The sequence below is a fragment of the Lutjanus erythropterus genome, chromosome 3 (assembly GCF_056507025.1).
Source record: "Lutjanus erythropterus isolate fLutEry1 chromosome 3, fLutEry1.hap2, whole genome shotgun sequence".
Classification (NCBI taxonomy): Eukaryota; Metazoa; Chordata; class Actinopteri; order Lutjaniformes; family Lutjanidae; genus Lutjanus; species Lutjanus erythropterus.
In genome coordinates, this window is record NC_139319.1 from 36,374,730 (window position 1) to 36,401,290 (window position 26,561).

At 39.6% G+C, this 26,561-nt stretch overlaps 1 protein-coding gene across 1 annotated transcript in view; it reads right to left on the reverse strand.

Annotated features, from left to right (window-relative positions):
- Positions 1-6,053: 6,053 nt before the first annotated feature.
- Positions 6,054-26,561, reverse strand: part of armh3 (armadillo like helical domain containing 3) — a 32,057-nt gene continuing 11,549 nt past the window's right edge. The window contains exons 15-26 of the mRNA XM_084715977.1: positions 23,740-23,841; positions 23,388-23,446; positions 23,242-23,307; positions 22,934-23,003; positions 21,761-21,821; positions 21,579-21,667; positions 19,770-19,852; positions 19,299-19,425; positions 17,734-17,809; positions 14,577-14,655; positions 8,771-8,887; positions 6,054-7,364 (exon numbers count right to left, since the gene is read on the reverse strand). Coding sequence (XP_084572103.1) covers positions 7,272-7,364; positions 8,771-8,887; positions 14,577-14,655; positions 17,734-17,809; positions 19,299-19,425; positions 19,770-19,852; positions 21,579-21,667; positions 21,761-21,821; positions 22,934-23,003; positions 23,242-23,307; positions 23,388-23,446; positions 23,740-23,841 — 1,022 coding nt within the window. The 3' untranslated portion in view covers positions 6,054-7,271. The remainder of the gene's footprint in view (positions 7,365-8,770; positions 8,888-14,576; positions 14,656-17,733; positions 17,810-19,298; positions 19,426-19,769; positions 19,853-21,578; positions 21,668-21,760; positions 21,822-22,933; positions 23,004-23,241; positions 23,308-23,387; positions 23,447-23,739; positions 23,842-26,561) is intronic.

Consider the following 26,561-nt stretch of genomic DNA (forward strand, 5'->3'; position numbering starts at 1 on the left):
GTTGGGTGCCCATCAGACGGTATCGGGGGATCAGGTGATTGTGGTTTTGGGTGATCAGGGGGTCGGGTGCCCTTCAGATGGGATTTGGGGATCGGTAGATCAGGCAATCGGCCAATTGGTTTTTCATGTGATAGGCAGGTCAGCCAATCAGTGATTGGCAGATCAGGGGATTGGCCGATTGAGAATCTGGCTATTGGCGATTGGGAGATTGGTGATCAGCATGTCGGGCGATCAGCAGATTGGGTAATCGGCATGTTTCCAACCAATAATCAGCAGATCGGCAGATTGGGTGATCGGCACTACCTGGCAGATGGGCAGATAGGAGATAGGAGATAGGAGATTGGAGTTCGGGCAATCTGCAGATTGTAATTTTTCTGACATATTTGATACAGATGATTCTTCACATTGCAATCGTGACACGATGATCAGGGGATCTGGGGATCGGGCAATCAGGCAATTAAGTGGATTGGGCAGCTCAGGTAATCAGCAGATTGGGCAATCGGGCACCTGTCAGACGCAGTTGGGGGATTGGGCCATTGGCAGAACAGGCGATGGGGTGCCCAGCAGATTGGAGATCAGTGATATCAGGCCCCCGGCAGATCATTACTTTTCAGTTTTTGTTTTGTTTCTCTAAATGTTTTGTTGGCTTCCTTACTTGACATACTTGATACAGGTGAGATTCAAATCGTGACTGCGACATGATTGGGTGGATCAGGCAATTGGCGGATCAGGCAATTGGGCGCCCTTCAGACGGGATTGGGGGATCGGCAGATCAGGCAATCAGCTGATTGGCTGATCATGTGATAAGCAGGTCCGCCAAGCTGCGATTGGCAGATTGGCAATCGACAAGTCGGCTGATCGGTGATTGGCCAAATTGGGCAATCCGCACATCCACACAATCCACACAATTGGCAGATTGGGTTATCGGCCCCACCCGGCAGATGGGCAGATAGGAGATAGGAGAATGGAGATTGACAGATTGGGCGCCCGGCAGATTGTAATTTTTCAGTTTTTGGTTTGTCTCGCTAAATGTTTTGTTGGCTTCCTTACCTGACATACTCAACACAAATCGTGATTGCGACACAATCAGGCGGATCGGTCAATTGGCGGATCGGGCAATTGGGCATCATTCAGACGGGATCAGGGGATCAGCAGATCAGCAGATCAGTTGATCGGCAGATCAGGCACTCATCAGATAGGATCAGCAGTTTGGGGGATCAGGCGATCTGGGAATCCTGAGCCCATCACATGCAATCGGGGGATCAGGGGATCAGGCGCCAGTCAGACAGGATTGGGGGATTGGGCGATCAGAGGATTGGGCACCCGTCAAACGGGATCGGGCAATCAGCAGATCAGTAGATAGGGTGATTGGCATGTCAGCTGATCGGGCAATCAGGTGATCGGCAGGCCCGGCAGATTGGCAGATCAGTAGACAGGGTGATTGGCAATCGGGTGCATATCTGATGCGATCGGGTGATCAGGAGATCGGGTGCTGGATCCCCCAATCCCACCTGACAGGCACCCATCAGACGGGATCAGGGGATCCGGTGATGAGGCAGATCAGGCAATCGGGTGATTGGGCAGATCAGGGGATCCGGCACCCATCAGACGTGATCGGGCAGATTGGGGGATTGGGCAGATTGGGTGCCCGTCAGACGGGATCAAACAGATCGGCAGACTAGGCAGATAGGCGTCCGTCAGATGGGATTGGGCAGATCTAACATTAAGAACTGAGAACAAAGTTAGTGTGTATTAAGAGAAACTTTTTATTGACCCCCGCTGACCCAAGGGCAAATGTTCAGCAGCATTAAAGCATAGTTCACTGAAAAATGAAAATTCAGTCATTATCTACTCGCCCTCATGCTGATTGAAGGTCAGGTTTATTTTGTTAGTCCACAAACACTGCTGGAGTTTCACAGGAAAACAGTGTTGCAGAATCTCCAAAACAATCTCAGTGAATGGTGACCAGTTTTGAAACAAAACAAAAAAAAACAATCATAAAAAAAACATAAAATGCATCCATACTGCTCATTTGGTGTAATCCAAGTCTCCTTAAAGTCCCAACATGCTGTTTACACATTGTCACACCACACACACTCAGTTCAGACAGTGTGCACATGAACGTGGCTCCAAGTTAAGGATCTACAGTGAGGATTTATGCTAAACACATGGTGTAAATAACATTTTTCTAGTCAACTTGGCATGTTAGGGCTTTAGGAGACTTTGATTACACCACATGAGCAGCATGGAGGCATTGTATATTTTTATTCTGTTACATTTGAAAACTGGTCACAATTCACTTCAACTGTTTGGGAGATTCTGCAACACTGTTTTCATGTGAAACTTCAACAGTGTTTTGTGGTCCAAAAAAAACTTAACCTGGTCTTCAATCGGCATAAGGGAGAATAGATAATGACTGAATTTTCATTTTTGGGTGAACTATCCCTTTAGGACAAATACTATAGAGAGTTAGAACCAAAATAAAATTACATAAAGGAAGTGAAAATTTATAACTATTCAAGTAAAATTCTGAAGTCAACCAATAAACATAAATTCAAACCAACAGTGCAGTACAGTCTAAACTAAAAGTTAAATGATGGTGAGTAAAGTTGAAACAAAACAAATGGAATGAAAGTCTGAATATATGAAATGAAATTTAAATATAAGGAATGAAATCATCATTCTTCTGGCACCACTTTGTGTTTTCAGTGTTCTTAACTCGATGCTAACACATGATGGGAATTACCATTAAAATGCTAATTGAAATTGGCATTGCAACTGCGGTAATTATTTTCCACACAAACAATTTATTTGACTTCACATGATAAACATAAAACAACGTGTGCTCACACTATATTTCCTCTGTCTGTTACTGAGGCTTCAACACTCCACACTGATCGGCTACAGCAGCATCAAAGGGTCAAAACTGACATTAAATACAAGGTGGAGACAATGGGGAGGCAGCATACATATATTTATTTTTATATTTTATTTATGATTTCCTTGTGGCATTAACTTGATGAGCAGGAACAGCTAAATATAGCAGTTTACTTGAAAAACTATATCTTAAGTTAATTTTTTTTTACATTTGCAGTCAAGGTCAGAGTTTTGAAAGGTCTGTATTCAATTTTATATGTGAAGGATGATATCTTAGTGGCTCATATTTGAGCTATGTGCAGTTTTCAGGAACTCTGTCAATTTTGGTCAAATATTTTTTTTATTATTCTTTCAGCATCACATCAGTGATAGACTTCTGAATTCTCTGGGTTCACAGACGGGCTTTGGCTGAAATATTCCAGTACTTTGAGCTGGAAAACGTTTGTGCAACAGCTGCTCATACTCCAAACAACAGTGAATACATTTCTTCATAGGTTAAACTTTACTGAATACAGTTAGCAGTTATTTTGGCCTGTACATGTATTTACAAGGGTGTTAATTACTCTGAAGCACATAGAATTGCTCTAACTAGATTTTGTGCTGACTCACTCCTACACTTCCTACAGCAACACCGTGCAGAATAATATTTATGGCTGGGATGATCTCCTCATCTCCCCAGTCAATAATATCGATAACAGGCAGGGCCGTTTTAATGATTTTAACAAGGTGAGGCCCCTCGCCATTTTGCTTCATGAAATCACAGCTAGTGAACACAAACTATTTGGAGGTGGCTCTTTTCAGTTAACAGAATATAATATGTATTACTCTGAAATGCATCATTCTGCATAATGAGCACTTTTACTTTTGGTGCTTTAAGTATATCTTAATGCTGATACTTTGACTTAAGTAAAATTGTATTTTTGCACTTGGGTATTGATGGGACACTGGAAGGCAGTTATAATTGGAGAGAGCAGAGAGAACATCAGTCTCTATGAAAACATCATACTGAACAGTCTGCTATATTCATATTTTTTGCATTAACTTGAATGGTGAGGATAACTTATATACAGTTAATAAAGGCAATTTGTCTCAAAAGCAGTATCTCAAAATAATGTGAATGATTTTTTTTGATACTCTTATTATTACTATTTTGAAATTCTAGCTCAATATTTTGAAGTTCGTTATTTTGAGAAAGTTCCTTATTATAATGTGTTAGAGGACCTTCTGGGGGTCTGTGGTGACCTGACATGCTTCAGTACTTGGTCCTCAGGCCTCACGGTTACTACCAAGACAACAAAAAAACGATTCACACACACCGCTAATTGGAGCAAGCTAGCACAATAACACACACTCATACAGGCAAATACACACACAACTCTATGAGAGCTGTGAGCGTGAACCAAAACAGTAAAGTTATTGGCCGGACGGCTAAACACTGGGCCTCATGGAAAAAAAAAACATTTAGCATTCTTTTCTTAAATTTGTCTTACTTTTCTTCGTACTTTTCTTTACACGAAGATCTCCTTCTTCGTACGAAGAAAAAATTTTGTACGAAGAAAAGTAATGTCACGTTGGATTCAGTAAACACTTGTAACTTCAGATAACTGTGTGAAAGATCCACCTGTGTGTATCTCAGTGCACGTGCACGAGATTGTAAATTAAAATGCTTAACTGCTAAAGCAAGAAACGGGAAAAGAAAGAGCTGTTAATGCTGTGTTACCTGATCGGACTGTCACTGAAATACAGAGGAAATGTCTCGATATCAAAATGACTTAAGAGAGAGAGAAAAAAAAGAGGTGAGAGGTGACTGCATCAGGAGGAAGTTTTCATCACAGGTCGAAGACAGAATAAGGGAGGATGTTCACCTGGACAGAGACTTAATAAACCTGTGTGTGCAGATATACGGCCAATACACCTGACGGCAGGTAATAATATATCATTGAATGTATGATGATAGGCTTTATGTGTAAATTTAAATTTATATTTTAAATTGAAATGTAGTCAAACAGGATAATGCCGACATAATTATGAAGTGTAATTTTTTTCCAAACTCAAAATGTCTTTAGATTAATGAAATATACAAGCATTAGTGAAAAAACTTTGGCTTGGATAGCAGCTGACTGACTGCATGTGAATTTACGATACAAGTTCTCCTAAATCATTTGTATACACCACTTCAGAACCAATCTGTTTGTTCCAGTGGTTCTTGCATGAAGCCCACTGAGCTGAAAACCATTATATATGTCTTTAAAGTTGAGGGGAGCTTCAGATAATTCTCTGTATGTGACCTCTTTCATATTGCCGCATTATTTTCGCATCAGCACAATTTTTGCATCTGTCACAGCAGGACAATATGCAACCTCACAAATCATAATCTGTTTTTCAATTTATTATTTTATAGTATCAACACATTTAACACTGTAATCATAAAAACTTTGATTATAACTTATTGAAGGTCGGGTTGGTGTTGGTGGAGACCAAAAATGAGCTAAAACAGAGGCGAACATGGACTTAAATTCATCGGTTGGACAGAAACATGACCCTCTTAGACAAAAATGATTATGTTGCCCATAAGTGGTCAAAAAATTAATGCAGCTTTAAAATTGACATATTTTTCTACTTTGTTTTCCTGATGTGGAGTAACTGTAATAAACTACTTTCTAACATTTTAATAACATCCTCACAGATTGTGTGTGTACATGACTCTGACACTTGAGTTAAACTTGTCTTGAAATAAGCACGGTCAAAACATTGCGGATACAATAAAATCACTGTAGTTTAATGTGCAGCCATCCTCCTGTAAACTGAGCATAAACTGCTTGACTTTACTCAACTGTTCGTACGTGCTTGACAGGGGACAACAAGTAAAAAAAAAAAAATCCAAGACAAAAACATTTGTTATCAAAGAGCATATTCATCGAATGAAAAGTCATCATTCACTTCTGCAGCGTGTGTGGGGATAAGAAATCAAGTCTCCCACTGACACCCAATGCATCAGACTCGGCTGGCAGCGTCAGCACAGGACAGAGGGTGTGTGTTTGTGAGGCTGCAGACTGAGCTGATGAAGATGGTTGTTGGAAAGTGTGCATAGAAAGAATGCAAGAGAAGGTTAGTTTTGATGTTAAAACATTGATATGTTTTTCTTAATGTTTCTTGACTAAAGGATGAAGCACTAGTAGAGTAGTAGGAAACCAACCTTTATTTTAAAAAAGAAACATAAATACCTACAGGAGTTAGAGATGAAGGAAATAAGACCCTACACTTGAAGAAATTGCATAATTCAGATCTGCTTCCAGTCAAAAAAAAGAAGAATCAAATACTCTGAATGAGAAAGAGCGGGGATGAGTTCAAAAGGTTAAATTGTCTGAATCTTTTTCTCACTAAAAACTGACTTAATGTGACACATCTGATGAGACACATCAGAAATAATCACTGTTATGAATAATATTTAACCAGTAAGCAGTTTTCCTTCAAAGTTAACCACTCTCTTCAACACATTCAGATTAATTTGTTCAGCTGATGGAGAAAAAACTTGTGCAACATACAGTACTGAATGTTAGTCATGGCTTTGTTCAAAAGCAAAGGTTTGCAATGACAGTAAAAAAAATAGGTTTTAATCATTTCAGAGTGTTCTCGACTTAATTACTGCTCAAAATGTTCTACCCCTTAGCAAATATGTAAATACAAAATACTTGTAAATTTGTTTTGAGCGCGCAGAGAATCATGTTGACACGACAAGCAGCCGTATAGAAAGAATTAATGCTCTAATCAAAGAGGATTTATTGTAAGATTCCAACTCTCACCATTACCGGTTTTGTTAGGGAGGACAAAATGTTTCACTCAAAGCCTAAATCTGAAATAATTACCGGAGAGATAAATCAAAAACCATGTGCTGTGATCAGTTTGACAGAAGCTACTTACATCATTTTCAATTGCAAAAAGGTGGAGATGAACATCAGGGTTAAAAACAATTGAAATCACTATCTTAAATCCAAACTTTCATGTGTCAGTTAACAGTCCAGCCAATACTGCAGATTGCACGCGAGGAGCCAGTGCAACACGGGCACTTCCTTTAAGTTATCACACACACATATGAACGACCACAAAGGGACAAAGTCTGGAGAGTGTTCAGGCCTTTCCTTAAGGTGCGTCCAGCCTGTCAGTGTGTCTGTAGAAGACATTTCCATTGTTCAGTTCACAGGAGGGACAGTGGACGAGGAATCAAGACAACCGTGGAAAGAACAATGGAGGATTGTACTGGTCTGGTGTTTGTATTGAACAGTATGTGGGGAAGGTGTGTGCACATGTCCACACGCACAAAAATGTACTGTGTATGTCCATCTGAAGGGAGGAGGAGGAGGAGGAGGCTGGGTGTGTGCATGTGTGTGTGTGTCTCAGGAGATGGTGGAAAACTCTTTGAGCAGGACGTCCTGACTCAGTGTGTTCAGAGAGACATTCTTCCTCACATTCAGACTGATGGAGCGCACCTGGAGACGGAGACAGACAGAGAGGAAGATTTATCACCACCTCAAATGTTTCTATAAACTCATTTACACAGAGAGGCTGAGGTTTAGTCCCATCCCACTCACTGCACCCTCACCACAGTGTCCACTCTCACTGCTGATGGTTCACCAAGGCCGTCCCTAATCAATTCATATGCAGCTGTGGATGAATATAAAACCCTCCTGACAGCGAAACTACTGATTTATCACACTCCACGAAAACATCACAAAAATTAAAGTTCCTTAAAGTTATTTAAATTCTATTGTGGTCCTTCACAAAATCTTTTGAGGCAAAAATCTTTGTACACTTTATTATCTAAAAGGTGAAAATCATATGCATCAATAATCAATAATACACAGTTTGCAGTGCAGAATGATATTGTAGCTGAACTGTCTTTTTTTTTAACTAATCAGAGGGACTTAGGGAAACTGTACTTTGATAAATTAATTTGACTTGTTTCATATCCAATCAATTAAAGGGACACTCCACTCGTTCTATACATGACATTCAGTTTACCTGTCATGAAGAGCAACACTCACCCTGTTTATAGAGTTGAATAATGTCTTCTGTGACTCTAGAGGAAAGAACCCTGATGATACCATGATGTCTCTATTGAGTTGCATTGTGGGAAGTGTGGGATCAAGCCCTAATTAGGGCCTAGAAGTCAGGATATTCTTACTTTCTGCTTTAATATTCACCATTCTTCACACAATCTGTTTCTATTTTTTTTTTTTTATTTTATAAACTGGTGGAATACCCCTTTAAGAAAATAACCATTTACTGTAACATATGTTGTTTTGGTTTTTTTTTTTTCATCAGATCACATCATTGAGTTTGTAATATGTTGGTATAGTTTCCTGCTGGTGGTGTAGTGAGTGCATCTCACAGTTTACCTGCTGTTACGACTTCATGTTTTGCTAAAAATACTAAATGTCATTCATCATTTAAAAGAAAAAGTGGAACATCATATACAACAATAATCAATCATTCAAACGTTCATGTGAGAATTGTGAACATATTTGCAGTGCAGATAATATAGTTTTACAATTTTAACATTTTCTTCGATATTCAGCAGCTAATCTCTGTTTACTTTTCATTACATGAAGCATTTCCTCAGCTGCTCTTTGCATACATTATATAGTTTTTAGTAAACAGCAGTGATCAGTGTCATGTTGCAGCAGGAAAAAAAAACACTTGTAGGTAAGCAGTGCTAAAAAATCTGGGTAAAACCGATTTGCTTCTTTGTAAAATAGGATTATAATTCACAGAGCATCCTCCGCAGCTGAGTCTGACTTTATGAGGAGTGAAACTCCACAAACAGTGGGTAGTGTCTTAGTATACAACATTAAAGTCTAAACACCCATAATACATTGCCTTCTCCCTGTCTTACCAGCTCCTTGAAGAAGGCAGCCTCTTTGGGCTGCTCCGAGTATCTCTCAAACTGGTCCAAACCATCCTGCAGTTTGAGGGTCAGTGTGTCATAGTTTGACCGAACCACCTCCAACACCTAACAGGGTGAGAGAGGAGGGACACAGATAATGAACTCTAACTCCAGAATACAGAGTGGTTAATGCATCGTACCATGAATGCATCACAGAGTGAACACTGATTAGTATTTAATACTCTACGACAACATTTATATTCATGATGAAACATGTGGCAGGTGGCAATATTGTAGCATCACATCTGGCCCAGTCACTGTTTCCTGTCAGGATCGCAGACAGTAGAGGAAGAAGTGGACGAAACTCCCGGGTCTCAGCAATGAAGCCTCTCTAATGGTTTCCACTGTTTGCAAAAACAAGTCCTATTGTATGTACTCTTACAGCAAAAATCACCTTACTTCTCACTTCCCTCAAGGTGTTCTTGAGATACTGCGCTCATGAGAACAGGACTTGAGGTCACAGTGACCAGGAACTTGGACCTTTGACCATCACAATCTAATCAGTACATCCTTGAGTCCAAGTGAATATTTGACCAAATTTCAAGAAATTCCCTCAAGGCAATACTGTGCGCAAGAATGGGACGGGCGGCCGTAAGGATGGATGCGCGGACAATCTAACAACATACTGACTCCAGTCACAGCTGTTGCTGGCGCAGAGGCGAAACTTGGCAGTGCTGATCAAATATGGATATATTACACATTGATGAAGTGAGAATTAGGCAAAGTATGAAAACAATCCAGATAATACAGTACAGTGAGTGTGTGCACTGTGGTTATAAGTGCAAAGGGCACACTTGCCTGAAGTGAAGTCCACATGCAAAAAGTAGGTGAGCTGAAATCAGAACTAATTATGCAAAGATTCTCCACACTTCCACCCCCCATTCAGCCGTGAAATAGCCCCTCACCAGACCTGTTCCATTATTTTATTAATGTCCCTGCACGACTGCACACAGCATGAAACATTCACAATGAGAAGCATGAGCCACAGAGAAGCTCCTTAAACACACACCTCTAAAATTAGTCCAGCTTCTATCCAGATAAACACAGATGTTTACCTACAAGTAGGTCTTTTTCAGTTAATGCACACACAACTTGTACATATTCTCCTTCAGCCCTGGCAGTACATCTAATGTACAGCTGAATCATCATTGGGAGATTTATTAACACAGGGTTAGGAGCAGGAAAACATTCCTCTTCCTTTTATTTTCTTCTAATAAATCTACAGCTCTGCTCAGGGAAAAAAGTGCTGTTGTTTTTATTTCAACCTCTCATGGTACACTGATGAAAAATTCATACCCATATCTCTCTCTGCCTCCTTCTCCTCACAGCTCTCCATCACCCTCCCCTCTCTATAGAAATGTAGAGGTAGGACTGAATGGAAACCTCAGCTAATGTGTGTTTATGTTTTTTCCTCACTGGCAGCGAATGGAAAGGACGGAAAACACGAAAGGAAGAGGAGGAATTGGCGAAAGAGCATGAGCTATGACAAACTGGTTAGGGGAAAAAAAATGCAAAATTGAGAATCAAAAATGGAGAATTAAAGAAACAGTCAAAAGACAGAAGAGATTTAACCTTTACGACTTTACACACGTCTCAGCTGAGCAACCTTCTGCATCACCAGACATGATTGTGTGCTGTTGTCACTGTGTTTATCTTCAGGCACAGACCCAAAAGCAGCCTCGTGTGCTGCAGTGTGTTTTGACTCTAATATTGTACTGTGTGTGTGAGAGAGACAGACAGCTGGACTACAGCAGCTTGTTTTAATGCTGCGTGTTTCTGGAGGCCATCCATCTTCCAGTGTCACTGTGGGAATGAAGACGCTCCAAGCAGACGGAGTGCAGGTGGTTACTGTGTCTGTGTGTGTGTTTGCTGAGCATGTATGTGACAAAGGAAAAGAAACAAGAGAAAAAATGAACGAGAAACTTGTACTGTTTTTATACCAAAGTATATACCAAGCATGTTTTTTAAATGTGAGTAAACCTGATAAAAATAGGCAATTGACCATTTTCCTGTTGCCAGTAGAGTCGACCCATATGCCTTTTTTTCTGATGTGCATTGGAAAGTCAAGACTCAACTTATATCTGTGTAGGAGAGCAGAGAGAAAGAGGGTTTTAAACGTCAGTATGTTCAGCTTTCAGTACTTGTGTGGCTTCTAACTGAATCTCTGCAGTTTGAAGTTTAATTTCTGTTTATCCACTGTTCAGATACTCAACTAAAGACGAGCAGTCATCAGTTAAATACACACCTTCAAGCGGGCGTAAACTCAACACACAGCGTCAAACCGAGTCATGTCAAGCAGCACATGGATGGAAAAAAAACAAGGCAAAAAGTCTTCATTGCCTCTGCGGAAAAGATAGCATGTCCACCCGGGTGGGATCTTTAAATCACTGTCAATCAGAGCTGGTCCTGGTAAAATAGCTAGTTGACCTGGGAATGAATGCCACTTGTACCCTTTCCCACTGAAGACAAAACAGATGTTTCTGGAGGTTTGTCCAGTGCATAATGAGCTTTAGTTCAACACATCATCACCTCGTCCTCTTTACCTCTGTTCTGTCCCATAATACAGATCTGTAGTCCACAGCTGTCTACCAGCCACTGGAGAGCTACTCTGGTTACATTAACATTCAGAGGGATTCAAGAAGCGACAGGCTGTTTTTTTGTGGATGAATCTGAGTCCTTACCTTTTGTGTCCATGTGCTGTGAGCATTATTTTGTTCAGCCTGAAGTAAGCTGCAACTCATCTTTTGTTCACATGAAAGCTCTTGCTGTGCTTCACACACATCTCTGCCTTTTTCAACATCCGACCTACATTTTATGAATTCTGAGACTAGCAAAGTACATTGTCTAATAAATGAGCAATGCCCCAAAAATACCAAAAAATAAATGTAGAGTCCTTTTAAAGCAGACATCAGCAGGGAAATAAATGAAGGCGGGAGAGACGGGGAAGGATGTGAAACAACAGGTCCTCAGCTGGACACAAAACGGGGACGTTGCTGTTCTTGACCTGTGCCTTAAACCCTGGACACCAAGGTGTTCTACACTCAGACCCTATAATAAATAGTGGATGGAGCTTCTGTAAAATAGAATAAGATAGATGATGAAGCAGGGTACACTTTAGGGCGGGGCTAATGTGTGATTGACAGGTCATTCTCAGTGAGTTCATCCTGAACATCACACAATACAGATTAAACTGCCAAACTAGGCAGTGTATAAAATATGGATCAAAATTCTGTTACTGCATTGCCTTTTTCCTGCTTAAATTGTTTTCAGAAACATATTTTAGTCTTTAGCTGTAACACATGAAAGATCGTAACTTTCCAACAAAAACTCTTGAAACTCAGATCAAATTGTTGTCTATTTCTCACCCATAAAGTTTTCAGAAATACGAAGAAGCACTGCAAAATGAGAAACTAAAGAAATACATACAGAAGGCAAGGACACCACCACACACTTCTTGTGGCTTGTAAGTGATGGTTGAGAGGGATTATGTTTATATGACTCTGTACATTAGTTTTTGTAGGAAAATGTTGCACATTATGCCTTTAAGTCCTTAACAAATTCTCTATCTATATGTTCCTAGTAAACTAAGTATGCAGTACAATTTGAAAAGGGAAACCATTTAAAATATGAAATTTGGCAGCTGAATAGCTCAGCATTAATAAACATTTCTGCATCATAGTTTCATAGCTTTCATTTGATGACCCTCTATAATATTTGGCAGAGGAGCGTCAGTGTGAAAAGGTTGCATCAGATGGTTTGGACAGGATATAGACGGCCTCTCCAGCTCTCACTAAAGCACTCAGTCACTGTGGATATCTTCATTTAAACTACTGGCTACTGCTGATGTGTTCAAGCTGCTCTGCTGTTTACTCACTCTCAGCATGTTTCAGCCAGCTGATGTAGTTGGGATACGATGAGGGCTGGGCAATATGATTCAAATCAATATCAGTATGTCAATAAGAGCATTTTTCAGCAGGTGTAGGCCAATCACCTATCCAGTACTTAAAATAAAAGTTGACGCAATGAGGAATTCTTCACATGGCTTCTGATGAAACACATCACTAAATCTCCAATAGGCAAGTTTGTTCACAATATAGTTCCTCAGAAAGTCTAAGAGTCTGATAGTGTCAGACAATACTGATTCATCACCTCGTCTCTGTGTGATAAACAAAGGATTAGAATTGGATCAGGTTCTATATTGCCACAACCAAAATTAGCTTTATTAAAAAATGTCTTTGAGCAATACCGTTGATCTTGAAAAATGACTAGCAGCTACAGCGGCTATGATGAATACTCATAATAATCTATTTAATGACAATGCAACAAAATGTGACAATATGAAAGGGCTTGTAATGATCAATCTAAAGAAAATTATCATCTGAATCTGCAGCTCAGCTCGGCTTTATGGAGCTTTATAGTGAGTTTCAGCTAATTATTTAGCTGAGCGGCTGCAACGGTTTTGGTTCACTCTCACTGCTCTCATAGCATCTTTTTCAGCCGCAGTAGGCAGGTGTTTTCAGATTAAAAAAAAAATTTAGACGCTAAAGAGCCAGATATTTCCCTCAGGAGCTGGTAGAGACCAAAAACATAGCTAAAAAAACCCCAGCTCCAAATGAACGGAAAACGGAAAAAAAAAAGTCAGTTATTGCAGGTTTAACAAACATCTAATCAAATAGAATAACAGAAAGCACCTTTAAGATGGTAAACACAACCATTTTTAAAATAATATATTATTATAAATCAACAAAGTTACTGTATCTAATGAGGAGGGTGTTAACATTATAAGTGGAATATATAAAACCACAGGCGGTTCATAGACACCAAAGCTAACTTCTAAAAGGCCTCTCTCTCTGTTGTGAATATATCTAGGAGATAGAGGCAGAGAGGTAATTGGGGAGGATAATGACCAAATCCATCACTCTGTTATCGGCATGTAAAAAAAAAAAAAGGACTCTTCCGGCTGTTTTCCTATCCTAACCAATTCAACATAATTGATAAAGTCTGGAATGTAGCTCACAAAGCTTGTATCGATGAAGTTCAGCCTCCTTCCAGACTCAAGTTTCTCCACTGATGATGAAGGAATAAGTCAGTGTTTAATGTCTCAGTTCTCACTCTGTTTAATTTATGTGTTCGTCAGACTTTTATTGTGTGGATAAACTGTCTTCATTTGCACACAAGTGGCTGCAGGAATTAGAGAAACTACAACATTTACTACACTTTAAAGTATACACACAAATATTTTAGGGTGATGTTTCCTTTAAAAGTACAGTATGAGAGTGAAAACTGTGAAATGGCAACGACTAAAGCGCACATGTCACCATCTGTCATGCACAGTGCAAAAAGCTTAGTATATATGTTGTGAGCAGGCTGCGTCCACCTGCCTGAATTATGTGCAGTGAATCAGCTATGATGAGTTTTAAGCTCAGCGATGTGTGATAACAACTGATCTTCTAGGTGTCTCATCACAATAACTGATGTCTGAGTCATCCATCTCTGCCATGCTGCTGTAACTACTTCTTGATGAATAGACATTCTTTCAAAATAAAATGCAGCAAACCACTTCCCAAACACTTTAAAGTAGTGAGTGCTTCCCGTTGTGTATTAAAAAATTCATCAAGATTTACTTTTGAAATGACAAGAGCAATGTTTCGGTGGAATTCCACCCAAATGGCCCCGAGATGTTGCCAAAGTTCATTTTTATTTACATGCAACTTTTAGTGATGGTGTAAAAGGAGGAACAGTGTGTTGTGTTTACCTGTTCTTCTGACAGCTGGGAGATGTGGTTCACAGCAGCATAAGACTCAATCTTGGGGTTAAAATGGTTGATGATGGCCCTTAAAGACAAAAACACAAACACTAATGAAATGAAGCAGAAAGTCCAAGGATGCTCACTGTTACACATCTCATTCCAAAACTGTGGGCATTAATCTGCTGTTGGAATATCATTGTTTTGGGAAGACTCTCCAACAGATTTTGGATCCTGGCTCAAGGGAATTTCTCACATTGAGCCACAAGGACGATGGTTAGGTCGGCCATGTTTGGCAAAATGACCAAGCTCACAATTGGCGTACCACTTCATCCCAAAAGGATTGGATGGGGTTGAGATCAGGGCTCTGTGCAGAACAGTGAAGTCACCACAAACTGGGAAAACCTTGTCTTAAAGGGCAACTAAGACAAATGAGACAGTTTTAAGTCTGGTAAATGGAGTCCGGTGCCTTTGGCAAGAGCAATAAATTGTCTGTTTCTAGTTAAACAAAAAGGCTCTTACTCTTTAATGAAAGGTCTCTCTCTGTAGACATCCTCTCCAAAATGTTGTCAGGCATTTATAATAACAATCTGAGCCCTTTGATGGCGAAACAAACACTTTTAAGTGGACATAATTTGATGATTCATGTTTGCAAATAAGGTCTTGTTTAATACAATTTCAAAAATTGTTGTCCTAATTAGTCACAAAAACATGGGTAGATAGAGCACTGATTTAAAAAAAATACTGAAGTTACCCTTCAAGAAAACCTCACTTTATGCAGTGAGGTTTTGTCATGTTGCTATTCCCACTGTCCAAGAGTATTATCCACATTCAGCCATCTAAATTCTTGTCATCAAGATTAAGTAGCTTTTCTATCCAGCTGTTTTTGGGCACATTTTCAATCTGCGACTAAGTTGAAAGGCCAAAAATTTTCAAGAACTCGAAATATAACAGTAAAGATTCAACATTTGGAGACAAAGAATTGCAGCAGCCAAAAACATCATATCTGTGTGGACTGATGAGACTGAAATTCTCTTCAAATCAATACATGAAACAAACACAAGTATTTCTGCCTTATTTCCACCATGTTTTCTATGTTGTTTTCCTTTTTAGTCATCTTATTGCAAATACTTGTTTATCGGCACCAGACTGTAATAACCAGCTGGTTATTACAATGAAAAAATACTAATATTTTCATAACTGCAGCTAATGGAAAGTGCACTATGTGTGATGATTGGCTAACTGGACTGTGGGAACCACGATACAATCACTTCCTTTTCCACCTCCTCCCAAAACGCACACATCCGAAGAGGAGACTTTGTGGGTCACCACATGGAGCATACTGGAGCCATTACAGGGCAGAAAGAGCCCCCGTGCGCACACACACGCATGCACGTGTACGCGTACACACACACACACACACACACACACACACACACACTCATCTTGTGAAGGGAGTCAAGTTCAAAACAGAAAAAGCATAAACAACTTGCATATACATAGAATTAAAAAATAAATAAATAAAACAGCCATGCAAATGTCTCTGAATGACCTCTATGGACATTCACTGATGTGCAGCCCAGATGAGCAGTTTTCATCCTTCAGCCTGTTTTTTTGCCACCTGAAAATTGAGCTTTTCCAGAACGGTCTCTTAAGTGGATAAATGGTAAAATGCCAGCACGGTGGTTTAGTGTTTGGGGAAAACAGAGCTTTTGCAAAGTGATGAAGTTAGCCTGCCCAGTCAGGGCCAGAGGGTGTGTTGCAGTAAATAAACAATCTTTTGTGGCCTCTAACTTTTAGAGCACAACTGCTGATCTTATCCCATCTTTATGAGCATTTGTCAGACAATGTTGCAATCATAAAGTAATGATCAGCACTGCACCCAGCAGCAGCTGTCTGATTAGCTAGCAGTATTTATGAGCTACAACTGCGTCCTTATTTCATCCTTGTTGTGCTGCCTGACCAACAGAAACATAACAATCTGTAAATGAGAATTAGATGACTTTGTGTGGACATAATTATTCTGTGCTCATGCATTAAGATTTCCCTGAATTGGAACTAAGGGACCAAACCCAAACCATGAAAAACATCCTCAGACCAAAAGTACAAAAAGGGATGTGGTGTCACGCAGCTCCATATACTTCGGTTGCATCTTGTTTGAGTGCAAACTGACAACTTAGTAATATTCAAGGTTTGAAGGTTTGCAGTTGTTGTCAAGATGCAAGACAAGGAAAGTTCTGATCAACACCGGTTACAGACGAGCTGTTTAACACCAACACTCATTTCTATTCATTCCTATTCAATTCCAGCTCAATGCCTCCTTCATATTGTGTGAGCACATCAGGGAATTTCAGATATTTTCCAGCATTAGCACATATTTCTATAAAATAAACTGCTTTATAGCTCAAATATAAGTTGATGCAATAAGCACAGCTGTGAGATGAAATGGCTTATTTTGTACCGACTCAGATTATGTCATATATCAAATAAATTATAGTGACAAAAATGCAGGGAATTTACTGTAGTGGTAATTCTGTTGTCATTTCTGTGTGGGGGCCTGATGGGAGTAAATGGCATTGGTGCCTTCATTTGACTTAATTTCAACACTGTCTCTGTGGATTCTTTATACCCCCATCTTCATTCATTTATTCTTTCAAATATTACTCTTTCAATCTTCTTCCTTCAACCCTTGTGACTGCCTATTAGAGCAGTGCCATCTACTCCATCAGGAGCACAGCTGAGTGGGTGAATCCTCGGGGAGAATCCCGCTCGTAAGGATGCCCTCAGGGGCCACCAAGCCAGGGTGACCTCAGAGGATCATCTTCTCAGAGACGGTGGAGGAAGAAAGAGAAATTACAGGGGGAGATCCTGGAGGAGAGACCAAGTGCCGTATGTGTGAGGGCTGGAGTAAGGTTGGGGTGAAGGAGATTAAAGCTTAAAAATATTGAATAGACGGGGCCTGGGGGAGGAGGTAGAGGGAGGAGAAAAAAGGCTGTGGAGGAAAGACCTAAACTACAGTTCCAGCGACTTAACTTCATTCACTTTATTATGACCTTTCTCCATCACATTATTTGCAATTCCCTTCAATCCAATATGACTCTTTTCTTCTTCTCGGGTTACTCTGTGTGTGTGTGTGTGTGTGTGTGTGTGTTGTTGTTTTTTTTACCTAACATTGACGAGGGCATGTGTGACTTTGCTTGCTGCCTCCTTCCACTGGCCCGTGTTGGTCGATACTCTCAGAACTAAAGGCAGAGAATGACAATTAAAAACAGAATTAGACGCACACATAAAGTCATTCTGTAATGGACATCTTTTCATCTGCCATCTGTTGTCTAACTAACAGCAGTTTTTATTAAACTGATGATTTATTTTTGAAATGATCGACTCATCATCGGACCTATTAAATGTCAGAAAATAGTGAAAAATGTCAATCACATCTCCAAATGTCGTTTTGTCTAACCGACAGTCTAAAATCCAACTAAATCAAATTTACAACAATGTAAAACACTGACTTTGCTTGATAAATTACTTAAAGCATTAATTGATTATCAAAATAGGGTCACATCATAGTCATCATTGTGTTGCGTTGAATCACTAATTGCTCATTCACTATTTAGCAATGAAAGGAAAGCTAGAAGAGTTTAATTTGCAGGACATTTTGTTGACAGTAGCTTAACATTAATCAGAATACAGGAAACCCACCTCACTCAATGGGCTTTCAGCAAGAACATTTTCATTTTCTTTTCTTAACTTTCTCTTACTATTTTGTACAGTGTTGTCATACGAGAACGCCACATCAGATTCCATATACGCTCCAAACTTCAGATAATTGTGTGGATAATCCACCTGTGCCTGCATGAGACTTGTAACTCCAGTGATACCATATAAGGCTATGCTTCCTGTCCCATAAGTCAAGAAGTGTTTATTAATGAAAATGGTAAAAAGTCAAAGTTTGGAGTTTTGAAGTCCTGCTTTCCATAAAGGAAAGTTTATCATTTTAACAGCACCCGCAGCTGAATTTAAGGACCTGCTAATGTCAAGAAATGGGGGGAAAAAATGAGTGCTGTTAATGCCGTTGTACTGTCAATGAAAAAAGAGAAGAAATGGTTTGATATGAAAATGGCTTTAAAAAGCTGTCTCGCCACAGTGAGGCAACTAATGCCTGCAACGGGTGGAGGGGGTCAAGGGGAAGTCTCTGTCACAGATGGAGGACTGAATAAGTGCCCTGGACAGCAACTTCATAAACCTGCAGGTGAAGACAAGGCCAATACACCTGACAGAAGGTAATGGACACTTTTAATTAATAACAATAGGCTTTACATGCAAAATTAAAATTTTATTATAATTTGAAATGTAGTCAAACAGGATAATGTCAACGTAATTAAGAAGCGTAATTATTTTTTTTAAACGCAGAATGTCTTCAAACTATTGAAATATACATTCATTAATGAAAAGCTTTGGTTTGAATAAATGCAGATTAACTACACGACTCCCACAGCAGGTCTGGACCACACGGAAATTGTGGTCCAGACTACGGAAGAACTGATGAATGTGACAAGTTCCCTCACTTTAGAGTAAATCTATTCATACAAAGTTGTTCTTGTATTAGGCCCAATGGTTTTATTTGTTCGCGATGACTATTATTTTAGACTCAGACATTATTTGAATAACAGCTTTCATATGAAAATTTACAACTCTATTCAGGTTTAAGTGCAGTTTCCACCAACATACCCATACAGTAGAGGTTGTCGAAGACCTGGTGCATTCGTACGATTTCGTAGTACAGCTCGTCGTAGCTGTTGGAGGTGGGCAGGAACGTGTCGCCGTATGTTATGAACATGTTGAACAGGTTCACAACCTAGAGAAGGAGACGTACATTACTTGACCAACCAAAAATAGATTTTCTCAAGGGAAATCAAATTGATGCTGCATCAGTTTCTGCATACGTAGCCTGTTTGGCGTCTTTTGTCTCCTCTGACAAACTAATAAAAGGAGTTCAGACTCTTGTGTGTCATCTGAATCATATACACACTGAGCCTACAAGCAGCACCACTGACACAGCATCTGGCCTCTAACACATATCCCTGTGAAACTAATTTCCGTTGTGGGTTGTACTCTGTCAAGGTCTTGTCTTTGTGTGTGTGTGTGTGTGTGTGTGTGTGTGTGTGTGTGTGTGTGTGTGTGTGTGTGTGTATTTCTCACCAGTAAGGCCAGATGAAAGATGTTGTGCTTGGCCAGCAGTGTGGTCTCATTTGACAGCAGGAACTTCAGCAGGTTGATTAGCGCTGTGCAGAGGGAGACATGCACACATTAATGAAATAATCTGGAGTGTTGATAGTCGTCTACTAGCAGAGGCATGTGGCAGCAGTCTGCTCTGCTCGGTATGCATCTTCATTGAGGTAGATAATGGAAACACAGGAGGGGGGAAACCTTTCAACACCAAATCAAGTCCTTTCCCATGCTTTTAGAGGGAAACAAAACACATAAAAAGAACCAAAAAAAGCTTTTAACAAGCTCCAACATGAGCTGGCGCAACAACACACTGAAAGAAGATAAACACACCTATTGCTTTAATTTGGCTCATTTTTTCTCTCCAGTCTTATTTCATGGTATGCTATTATCACCACCAGGAGGAGAGGGTCGGTGTCATTCAGGGAATTAAGCTGATTATTGGTCTGATTAGAAGAATTTGTATTCTAATGAGAGACAGTGCGATGGGACCATTACAAGCTGAAATGTTATTCTATTGTGTGTTGACCAGGCTGAAAACAAGGCCTTCAGGATGGATTGTGCTTTGTTTAGAGACTCATTATCCAATCTCAATGATGCAATACATTCCAAAAACAACAGGCCCGATGACTTTAGATGGAAATTGGCTTTGTTTGCAGAAGCTGTAGCTATTTACACAACTCTTGCAGTGGCACATAGCAAAAAAAAAACACTTTTAAAGTGACGCATATGTGTTGTCAATACAAACTATCATACTGTCCTCAAACTTGTGCCCATTTACTTTTATACTTGCTATTAAGTAGGAGTTTAATGACAGACAAGGACAGGAGGGGAGACATCAGCTGCTGTCATTTCCATCTCTGCCAGTCTCAAAAGTCTATTTGACGAAGAAGTGAGTGCTGCGCAGTTGCAAACATGTAGGGAGAGTTGTGCTCATGCTACTGGTTTCACATAAAGATACAGTTACAACTACCATGTACAGTATATCTTGAAATAAGGCCCGTTGCTTTAAGTTATAGAGAGTGAGTGTGAGTAGCTACTTCAGGTGTTGCTGGTTCCAAAAGTGGAAGTTCTGTTCCTGTACAAAATGTCAAGGCTAAATCTTGAAAAGATTAAAACCTTTTACAAAATATTTGGTAATTTCAATAGGTGCAACCCTGTGGATAGAAAAACTTAGGAAGGAGAAGTTACTATCAGTCCCAACAAGCATATCATCTAATCACCAAACTTCCACAGCTTAAATCAAGTCACTTTTGTATTTACATTTTGTTTATAAATTCAACATGTTTTAAAGTTGATACCACTCTGATTCATGCCTCTGACTGGCTTCCTATCTTGGCTGAGGATCATGGGTATTGTAGTTTTCAGACCCCTCCACCATGCCAAAATGACAAAACTGCTGACAACCATCAAACTTGTTGTTTTATTTCACCTCTTTGTCCTCTCATCGCTTAAGTCAAATCTGTAAGCCAACAAACCAAAACTTTGTTTTTAACAATGACAAATAAGGAGAAATGTTCACCTCTTGCCTTAATATGAATATTCAAGTATCTCCTTGTTTTGGGAATTAAACCGTACACAAGTTGTAGTTGCTGTGATACACCTGTGGCAGGGACATTTTTGCCACTAGGAATTGTTGCACAGGAACTAATTTTAATCTCTGGTTCTTCTGGTGGAAATGCAGGTTAAGTTCTTGGAAAAAGGTTCTTGGTCCTCTGGGTTAAGTTCCTCTCTTGTCTATAATTATGATCAAAGTGAAAAGAGGATGTTTGGTATCTTTACCTGACCAAAGCTCTCTCCATGTGTAGTGTAACCTGATTCTGCACTTCTTCTGGTAGCACAGGAGTTTGTGAATGATCTGCACACAGCGCCTGCACAAGAAATAAACCCATACAACTGTGGTGACGGAGGTTGCTGACGGATGAGAATAGAGATGTGTGCGTGTGATATGCATGTGTTCTCACAAGTATAAATCCATGGGGAAATCCTTCATCATATGAGTGACAATAAACTCCACCATCAGATCTAGACAAAGGGGTTCAGACAAAAGGAGAAAAAATAACTGTTAGAATGATATAACCAGAAAGTACACAAATTACAGAAATCCTTCACCTTAAATGTTATTGGCTGCAATAATGTAACATCAAGGTGGGCAGAAATGGAACAAGTAAAGCAAAAACAACCAAAGCTACCAAGGAAAAAATGTGCTGGGAACAACAGCTCCAACCAACTGGAAATGTCAATAAAAAGTGACCTATATGTATCAAAAAATTAGAAGGCAGAGTTTTTTAAAAATGAATGAATGGGTATTTTATTGTGTCCAACTATGCCTTGTCTGCATTAGGACTACAAGACATCATAGATGCATAGAAGCCATGACCAGAGTGCTGCCAATACATTTCTAACAGAGAAAGTCCAAAAAAAGAGAAGCATGTTCACAATTACATCTTCAGAGTGTCGCTGCCTACAACAAAAAATCCTAAATCACTGATGAAACATGCAAATTAAATAATCTGCCTTAGCTTGTTATGTTGCATGTAACATTACAAGCAGGCACATTACAGAGTAACAGCTTAACTTAAAGGACTAACATGTAGGATTCAGTGGCATCTAGCGGTGACATCGCAGATTGCAAACACTTTGCCTCATCCTCCCCTTTCAAGCATGTGAGAAACTATGGGGGCCGCAAAACTTGCAAAAAACATGAAAAGCCCTTCCTATCCAGAGCCAGTGTTTGGTTTGTCTGTTCTGGGCTACTGTAGAAACATGGTGGTGCAAAATGGTGCACGCAATGGAAGAGAACCTGTGCTCTCTGTGGATAAAAACGGCTCATTCTAAAGTAACAAAACACAACTCTTAATTTCGGGAGATTACAGTTTTAACACTAAAGCATATTTATAATATTACATTCTATTTTTACCATGTTCTGCCAATGCACTGGATCTTGAAAGCAATTTATACTGTGTCACAATTTCTAATCATTACAATAAAAAAAGGTAAACAAAGTAAAGTCAGAAACAGAGCTAGTCTGTAGCTGATAACATGAGAGACTCAGAGGATATATGAGAAGTTACAGCTAACAAAGTCACTGCCAGTCCACAGTAAAAATAATAAAGAGTTATAAATGTTCCTCATACCTAGAACAGCACACACCAGTGGCCGGGAAGGGATGTTCTTGTCCACAGCTTTTTTTCTGTGCCTCATGGGCTAAGAAATAACAGAAATATACAGAGAGTATGTAAATATAAAGAAATAAATTGTGCTGCACAGGCTAGAGTTAGAGATAGACAAGTGTATCTGCATACTACCATTGGCTGGTATCAGTTTTAATAACTGCTAGGGATGGAAAAATACCTGATAACATCAGACACTGTCCTGACTAAACACAATTATAACTTTTTATTTGTTGTATCATTTCGGTGCTCACTCACAACCAGACACTCACCATTCTGTGGAGATTGACTCTGAAATTCATGTTGTCATCATGAAGAAAGGCATCAGCATACTGGTCCTATCACATACAGAGGTCAAGTCAGAACAAAGACAATCTGTGGAAGGCACAAATGTTGCAGCAGTGTAGCTGCTACCTACCTCTGCTATGCAGGTGAGGATGATTAGGCACAGTCTGGCACTGTTGAGTCGATGCTCATCTATAAACACATAAATGTGAGACTGTTAACAGGTAGTGAGAAAACAGAGGGTGAGACAGTTTTTCTTTTCTCTGGTGTTTTGGGAGGAGAGTGGAGGAGGTGACTGAAACAAATGAATGTTATTATGTGTGATAACAATTGTGGGATTGAAGAGAACAGCATTTATTTGCCACTGCTGTCTAACAGAGCTACGTGAGGACACTTGAGGACAAGAAAAAGTGAAAGAATGAGGAATTATAGGGAGGTGGAGTGACAGAGACAAAGTGGAAGAGGGCAAGAAGGTTTCTTTTTACCTTTAGTATCCTGCATCACAATGGAGGCGTACTTGAGGAAGGTGATGAGAAGGTTGCTCGTCTGCAGGTTGGGATCCAGCGGCAGCTCGGGGTTGTTCATCACTACACAGCAGACGTACGAATAAATCATCAATCAAACACAAATCACTGCATACTTTTTCTAATTATTATGGAAAAAGAGTACATACTGTATATGAACTCAACATGCAGACAGAACATAATAGACATTTTTCATGGCAGCCATATGAAATAGTCAGATAAACACAGGTGTAATCAATAACACTAATTAAGGTCCCATTCCATGTAGTGTAGCAGAGTCTTTCCAGTGTACCAGAGAAGCACCCTGACTTTGCTTCCTGAACATATGGCAAGGAAGTGAACTAGAGTGGATGAAGGGTGAAAATTGTCCACACATAACACGAGGGATGTGCAGTAATGTTGCTTGTGATTTCTCCTTCTGCAGATGAGTAAGTTAAAAGAGAAATCTGTAACATATTTACTGAAATAAATAATGAAATGACCATGATATGTCATAAGAGATAAAAGAAACATGTTAAGTTGAAATATTACTCTGATAACAATGCTACAGACGTGGTGACCCCCTTTGAAATTTCTATTCCAGGCCAGAATAACCGTTTTTGTTTGCTCATTTCACGTTCATTAGAGCTCAAATTAATGTTGAATGTTCACCAAATGAGTCCATTTATGAGTAATAAGAAATCATTAAAAATTTAGTTGCAGGCATACATGTTTATAATGGTTAAACTGGGGTCTGTCAGGTAGTCACTTAAACTCCAGAGTGTGTATTTTCATAGCAATGAGCTTTTGTTTTCAGGTTAACAGGCCAAACATTACATTGACAGACAACCAACACTTGTAAACAGCTGATTAATTTAGAGTGTAGGACTCAATGTCACTTGTTATTGTCATTTTACAAGGTCGTGCACATCATACGCTCCTGCCTTGTTAATTAGCTTCTCATCGTCCCTACAGCCTGCTTTAATGAGGGGAAACAGAAACGTTGAGCACATCAGTGTAAGTTTGACCAAAGTAAATAGGTTGAAGGTGAAACGAATGTGCGAAACTTTGATAAAATAGACGCGACACCTCACTGAGCCTGTTTGCAAAAGCACGGAGAAGGTTCGGACATACTCATTGGGAAACAGTGAAACATTCTGGTGTTTGCTCGCTCACATCACTTCCAGTTAGGAAACAGTGTAACTCTGTTTGACCTGATTGGAGCGGAACTTTAATTAGTATTGTTGGTAACACCTGTGTTTGTCCTGTCAAAATGGCTGCTGTGAAACAGGTCTATTAAGAAAACTGAAACTTTAAGTCACAAGACTGTACAGTCTGTTCTAAGTCAATTATTCCATAAATAATGACATCCCAAAAACCAGAGCCTGTCTGCTGGAATAAAAAGAGCTGTTGGCCTCGTTTGGGCAGACGGAGTGCTCATTCAGGCAAATAACAGCATTACAAAAAGTGATGTCCCATTACTGTAGCTACTGTAGCTTACTGCGCTGTCTAGACAGGCATCTTCATCCATTTAAAAATCTCTGCTTGCTGAAACATACAGCTTGTTTCATGGATAAATGATGAGGTGGTCATTTCTATCCTCCACCTTCCGCCCAAACCCTCATTTGTCTCCTTCTTCTTCAGATCACTGCAGGCCCAAAAGGAAGATTTCACACTGTCAAGATACATATCGTCACAGGGGGCTATACCGTGGAAGGAGAGAGTTCATTCCTGACATGTGACTGCGGGCACATGTGTGCAATTATTTCTGGTCTGAGTGGAGGGTCGTCTAAGTGCCGAAGCTCCCATGACATGGCATAATGCACGCTGCATGTGAAACATTCATCTGAATCTGAAGCTGGAGGTTAATATTTTATACAGAAAATGGCTCTTAGGCTTGATGCAATGGAGGGCAAGCTAGTCAGAGATAGAAACATGCACCTTTTAACAGTTACAGCGTGTGCGCATGCTAAATGACCTGATTCTGAACAACATTCACCGTCCATGAAAGCTGAAGTGACAGCCATGCACTCAAGTTTAAAGAGATAATAATAAGTCCTTGGGATGGTGTAATAATCGGATTATTAAGACGAAATAAACCCCCATTAGAAGTGCCGTTTATTGCGTATGAGTGTCTGTCTTCTATCAGATAATCTTTAAAATCTATTGAATATTTGAAAAGGCTGCTGGTGTGTGTGCTTCTGTTTGTCTGAGTGTGTCTGTTCAAAGCAGAAGTGAGCGAAAGGGAGAGTTTTGAGAAATGGATAGAAAAAAAAAACACTGTTGAGATTAAACTGAGGCAAAGAGGCAGAAACCCCTGATGCCAAAAAGCTTTAGGATCAATATTTTCAGTTCAGTTCAAGTTTCAAAGGTGGAGGTTGTAGTATAAAACATGTGTGAACACAAAGAACTGACAAGACAAGGTTAAAACTGGTCTGCCCTGTAAGCTCTGCTGTCCTTTGATGTGGAAAATACTAGCTGAATATTTAAGCCGGTATTTGAGACTAGAAGTTTCTAAAGCAAACACTTGACAATACCTCACAAAAAAATTTAACAAACTGTTGAAGTCAATGGCAAGAAACGGTTTCTTTCTAGAAAAGCAACAAAGTCAGGAGTGCCATGAATAATAGAATTTGTGATACTAGATACAGTTTTAACAATTTTGACTTCAGATAAAAGTGGTGTGATTGAGATCATAACCTTAAACTACATTCTTCAACATAAAGACTTAGACCTTAATGTTGAACTTTTACTACACTGATTAGTCTACAACCCTGAAAGTTGGGACTAACTTCACTTCAAAT